At 40.4% G+C, this 5,670-nt stretch overlaps 1 protein-coding gene across 1 annotated transcript in view; it reads right to left on the bottom strand.

Moving 5' to 3' along the window:
- Window positions 1-806: 806 nt before the first annotated feature.
- The window catches only part of LOC119338831 (sodium/hydrogen exchanger 6-like), a 6,176-nt gene continuing 1,312 nt past the window's right edge, over window positions 807-5,670 (bottom strand). The window contains exons 2-22 of the mRNA XM_037611052.1: window positions 5,318-5,369; window positions 5,167-5,226; window positions 5,028-5,052; window positions 4,861-4,946; window positions 4,663-4,774; window positions 4,515-4,577; window positions 4,403-4,422; window positions 4,230-4,324; window positions 4,033-4,061; window positions 3,686-3,717; window positions 3,554-3,601; window positions 3,419-3,479; window positions 3,238-3,335; window positions 3,093-3,168; window positions 2,963-2,982; window positions 2,535-2,632; window positions 2,337-2,446; window positions 2,099-2,191; window positions 1,469-1,581; window positions 1,183-1,274; window positions 807-1,094 (exon numbers count right to left, since the gene is read on the bottom strand). Of these exons, the coding sequence (XP_037466949.1) occupies window positions 1,021-1,094; window positions 1,183-1,274; window positions 1,469-1,581; window positions 2,099-2,191; window positions 2,337-2,446; window positions 2,535-2,632; window positions 2,963-2,982; window positions 3,093-3,168; window positions 3,238-3,335; window positions 3,419-3,479; window positions 3,554-3,601; window positions 3,686-3,717; window positions 4,033-4,061; window positions 4,230-4,324; window positions 4,403-4,422; window positions 4,515-4,577; window positions 4,663-4,774; window positions 4,861-4,946; window positions 5,028-5,052; window positions 5,167-5,226; window positions 5,318-5,369 (1,457 nt within the window). The 3' untranslated portion in view covers window positions 807-1,020. The remainder of the gene's footprint in view (window positions 1,095-1,182; window positions 1,275-1,468; window positions 1,582-2,098; window positions 2,192-2,336; window positions 2,447-2,534; window positions 2,633-2,962; window positions 2,983-3,092; window positions 3,169-3,237; window positions 3,336-3,418; window positions 3,480-3,553; window positions 3,602-3,685; window positions 3,718-4,032; window positions 4,062-4,229; window positions 4,325-4,402; window positions 4,423-4,514; window positions 4,578-4,662; window positions 4,775-4,860; window positions 4,947-5,027; window positions 5,053-5,166; window positions 5,227-5,317; window positions 5,370-5,670) is intronic.

Raw genomic sequence — 5,670 nt, 5'->3', positions numbered from 1 at the left:
TCGTACAAAAATATTTTGTGACAAAATTTTAGCAAATATTCTCTGACAATAGCATGAACAGTATTGTATATAGCGACAAATTTGTTTTTTTACGTCCACAACAACATGAAAGTCATTTCTTGGGAAAAGATTTTATATGGGTGCAATGTGAAAAACATTATTATTGGAGATATATCATGTATGAAGGAAAAACTATGTAAATATCAACCCGTATTTTGATAATTATTTGATGATAAGTGAGACGTGCGTTGCACGTGCAAGCTTACTAGTCGTGTGAAAAAAACTGATTATTTGTTGTGCGATCAGACAAATCCATTCATGCCGTTCCCTGCAAAAATAATAATCATTCATGCCGTTTAAAAGCGTGCAAAGAGGTCCAGAGGTTAAAAAGAACGGGCAGGGCTCAGACGTCGCAACGCGGCAGCGCCAGCGACCGTGGTGCGAAACGATTTTTCGTACGCATGCGGAAACGGCAGTAACAATTTCCTGATGCGTTCAATCTTTCGGTCCAAGTCGACGGGGACGAAACCAGACAGCTACATCCGGGGGAGCTGCAAACACATATGCACATTCCTGAAGACCGAAGAGCGTTCCACCATGTGAAGAAAAATCAGCAAACAAGTTATGATTTCAGAGTGGGCTCTGAACATGCGGCAAATAAAAAGAGGAAAAAGGGAAAAGACACATGGATGCCTTGCTTGGCAGGGTGATAGAATCAAGTCCTTCCCTCCACTGGGATCTGGGACCAGTTCGATTCAACATCCAACTGTAAAGAAAAAGAGCACAGCACAGTACAAGATCTTCCATTCTCTTCAGAGAACATCTGCTAGCGTTGCTAACCTGGTAACTTAAACGTGCAGGTCCTATCATCTACTTACATGTGGAGCAAGCTATCATTGTCGACGGCCCATAAGATGCTACTATGTCTTTCCTCTGTGTTTGTTAGTTGGAGTGTCAGATACTGCCTTGGCCTAATGGTGACACGGAAGCGATTGCGCGACACCGTTCAAATGGAGCTCTTCAGCCCGTCTCTCGAGTCGGTAATCCATGGCTCTCCAGGTCTTGCAGCTGGTTAGATCTCCGCGGCGCTCCGTCTGCTTTGCATCCAGAGGCAGTCAGTCCAGAAACGAACAAGAAAGCTGTAGATAAAACCTGAGGTGCAATCAATCAAAACAGACTTACTAGGACCATGTTCGTCGTCATCGCTATCGCCGTTTTGAGATGTGAAAAATGGAGTGAGGTAGTTTCTGTCCAATGCGGCCAAGGAGGTCGTGCTGCAACAACATTCAAAACAAGTGGTTTCAAATGCATAGTAGAATTCCTGCGGAAAATCGTGTGCCTAAACTTGGTGTCATTAAAAAAATACTCGTACAGCATACTTAAGTGCGTGTCAGCAACTTTCAGTGCTCCTGCAGCCATGAGAAGCATGTGGTGTCCTTTGATTAGTAAAATTTAACTGCTAGCTTACTTTTTCTGGATTTCTTGGAGTTTCAGTTTGAATTTGCTTGTGGTAGAAGTCCGCTCTTCATTGCCCAATTCTATGTTGCCCGCATTATTGTTCCCCTCATAGTTCTCCTGGTCCTGCAAGTCAACAATGAATAAAACTAGTACAAATTTACAAATCGTACAGGATGCTCAACAGCTACCTACAAGCCTTTATCAGTAGAAAGAAATAATACACCAGTAATCCATGAAGATCCCATACCTATCACATGTATGCATATACGGGCCACAACAAGGCTGCATTATCTTATCCCATGAGGCCATGACAGAACCAGTGACAACCACAACCATAGATTACTATAGGTCATTTATTGAAAAGTTTCTAAAGAAACTTAGTTTCTAATAAATGAACTTATTTGTTATTAGCATAGAACCTATTGGAGCATAGCCTATGCTGCCACGGCGAAACCTATACTGAACGACAACACAATCGTGCCAAATTTTCTCTCGGGAAAACGCAAAAGCTTTGCGTCTCGATGCATTGATAGATAAGAAGTTTAATTACATGCCTAGATTGGGATTTGTAACCATGCCATCTGATAGGCAGAAATGTAGGATATAACGTGCCAATTTTGATGAAGTGCATATTACTTGCCTCAAGTGAAGAAGGGCGACGACCATCATTACCATCTCCCACAACATGCAGAGCTTCAAGCATTGTGCTTGTTGAGCCTCCAATCAGAAGTACCTGGATTATCGCCATGAGAGAAATTATTCGGGATGGTCTACACTCGATACTAGCAGTAGTAGCAATCCCAGCATGTCTTCCTATTGCCATAGCAGTTCTTTCACTAATGACATGTCTAGTGTAGTCTGATTGTTTGATATCTTACTGTTAGAACAACAATAGATATGGTAGCACTCAAAATTGTCTGTCCATGGCCGTCAGGAAGATCATGAACAGATTGAAGAGCAAGGGCAAAAGCCATAGCCCCTCTAAGACCTGCACAAGTAAATGCACAAAAACTTTGATAGAACTGCTTAATATGCCAAAAATTATACTGAGCAAGCATGCTTGTCAGACTACATACCACTATACCAAAGTGCCTGTTGATATTGCCTGGATATTTGCCGCTGAGGTGGCCGTACCATATTTACCAAGAAAGCACACGAGAAAACATTTGCAGCCCTTCAAAATAAGAGGACACGGCAAAAACAAGCAACTTCAGCAAACTCATATACATGAATAATGTGCAGTTACCCAATTCAGTTAAGAAATTTAGAGCCTGCCCCGCAAATGCTTCAGCTTGAGCATCGATCTATTGTATACCAAATACGATGCCATTTTTATAATGCTTGTGTGGTTCTGTCAGATCTTATTAAGTCTGTCGTATCGGGAGGTTGATGTTCAGTTGTTGACAGCTTATTGGCAGACATACAAACGAACCCTCCAACCTCACCAAACGAGCCTTATGCAACAGCAACAATGGAATTTGAACAAGGCCGAATGAAAGCATACCTTGCAACTAATATGAAGATCTTCATGAATCGAACGAAGTAAATGCTAAGGAAAAGGAAAAATAGCAGTGTATCTCATAAGAAGGAATTATGCGCAGTATAAAGTAGCTCCCAGTCAAAGTGAAGGATACAACTGAGAAAAATATGAACCCAATGTGTGACCAGCTTTGACGCTCCATCGCAATATCAAATCCCATATATATGAATCTGTAGGGAGATTAGACAAGTTTGTATGTAAATTTACCAAAAACAGAAAGCTTTTAAGTGTTGACTTACACAAAAGTTTCTGCTAATGACGAAAGCAGATGGAAAAGTGCAGCAGTGAAACGCTGGGAGTCCTCTGACAAGTTTGAGAATGTGTATCTCTTCATCACCTAGAAAGAAAAGTTCCACTATCAAGTAAATAACTTCAGGCAGAAATAATAATTCCTGACTGCCTCATTTAAGTTGAACCTACGACTCCAGTAAAGAGTATTGAGACTATGCCAGACAGACCAAAGCCTTCAGCTAGCATGTACCTGCAAATGAATTTACAATTGAATCTAGAAGCCTCAAAGCCTGAGAAAAAGTAATTCAAGTAAGGTGTGCTTACGAGAAGTATGGGAAAAGCACAAACAAGCAGCTCTCGAGGTTATAAAGGCTGAAAAAAAAAGAGTGCAATTGTTTATTATATCCAGGTAAACTTTGTTTCCCAAAAAAAAATTTGATCAGGGATGTTACTTACTTCTCAACACCGAGTGTTGAATACTTGAAGAGGTTTTACAGAATTAAGGACTAACAGATGGTTACCAGCATGCCAAAATAATGCAGAATACAACCTAACGGCATGCTAACACAAGATCAGTTTTTATTCAATCCAGATATGAAAAGAACACATCTAGGTTTAATTTTTCCACCAAAAGCATGTAAGCAGTGTCATCATATTCAAGCAGAGTAACAAACCAATATTGTGTGATCAATGCTTCAGAAGCATTACCAAAAGAAAACATCACATATAAATTGCAGCTTTCAGTGGGAGAAAACCATTAACGCTCTACTAATGATGCAAAAAGTAGGGTGAAGGAAGGATATGAGAGCAGAAATAAATCCAGCTCCAACACCTGCAAAGATAAAAGTAGCTAGAAAGTCAGTTCTCAACTGCCATGCAATTTGCACCTATATGCATAAGCATAAAATAAAACCAGGGGAGATAAACCACAGTGACATCAAAACTGTAGGCAGGAAATCTGTAGAAAATGACCATATGAATACATTGTTCGTCACGATACCTGTTGACATTGACCCAAAGAAGTTCTCAAGAAACCTTAAGATAACTATGAAAATGTTTTGGCTAGAAGCATTCGTCCTCAGAGATGCCATAGTCCTGAAGATGAAGGGAGTCAAGGCGGATCCGGAAGAAGCAAATGAATGAACCAAAGGAGATCACAAATACGGTGCTGACCTGTACAAGGAGATTGCCATCTTCATCGCCACAAAACAGATTGATATCAAGCAAGGTGTAAGTATCAGTAAGAGCAATAATACTAATAATTTTACGTAAACAGAAATCATACAGCATCATTTAGCACAGATTCACCGAAAACCAGCGCATAGAGGTTCACATCCGTGCCAAGTTCCTGCAGTTAAATGAAAAGTAAGTAACCATTGCTTCTAGGATACCAGTAAACACAGTGTACTAGTACCTAAGTTGGCGACAGAAACCTGAAATATCGACAGCACAGTTACAGGATCAGTTGCTGACACAAGGGCACCAAACATCATACACTCAACCAGAGGCATCCTATAGACAAGATGTATTAACCCAGCAAGGTAGCTGCAATGACAGCGCATCATCAGATGTTCACAGATCAAAGGGTTGGCATACAATATTCATGCAAGCAAAGTAGTCTAGACTCTTACACTAAAACACCGGTGACAATGGAGGCAATTAAGGTTCCAACGATTGCAAAAGTAATAATAGCACCAAAGTTTGAGAAGAATGGTTTCTGCAATTACAGAGATAGTATATTTTAGCTGCAGCTAGACAGAATCTCGAAAAATAGGGGCATGGGAAACGCAGCACTTACTGGTGCTAAGCTGAAGCCGGACTGGGTAGCATGCAGTCAAGCAAAACATTTTGCGTGAGATTTACAAAAGACATAGCCGGAAGTATAATGAAGCATTTTTTGGAAAAGGGAGGTAAAATGAAACATATGCTAAGGATATAATATGATAGGAGGCAGCAAGAACAGAAAGAAGAGCTCCTCCCGGAAATTGAACCATCTCCTGAAATTACAAAGAAACGGATATCATATCAGCATGGTAAACAAGGAACATGTTGAGACACTTAGGTTCCTGGGAAGAAGGTAGTATATACCTTGTACTTTTCTGGGCGTTAGATACGCTAGCAAGCCCTCCCACGATCAACCCTGCCATAAGTGGATGGTAGGTTAGCATAGAGTCACAATAGAAGAGATTTATCTAATTCCTGGACCAAGTATAACTAAAACTGTAACTTGCGGACGTCCTCATCTTTTTGCAGACCAGCAGCAAAATCACAAGAGGATCAGCAACAAAAATTATGAAACCATTGGGTATGCTCACATATGCAAAACGGATATAACCAGTTGATACTGCAGGTATGTTATGAAACTTCATTGCCATCATTATTTATAACCTCAGAACTCAGGTTTCAGCGTAATAAAGAAATAATTTCGAAATGAGTAGCAG

The sequence above is a fragment of the Triticum dicoccoides genome, chromosome 7B (genome assembly GCF_002162155.2).
Source record: "Triticum dicoccoides isolate Atlit2015 ecotype Zavitan chromosome 7B, WEW_v2.0, whole genome shotgun sequence".
In the NCBI taxonomy this organism is placed as follows: domain Eukaryota; kingdom Viridiplantae; phylum Streptophyta; class Magnoliopsida; order Poales; family Poaceae; genus Triticum; species Triticum dicoccoides.
The sequence above is the reverse complement of the archived record's forward strand: the minus strand, read 5'-3'. Positions and strand labels throughout refer to the sequence as shown.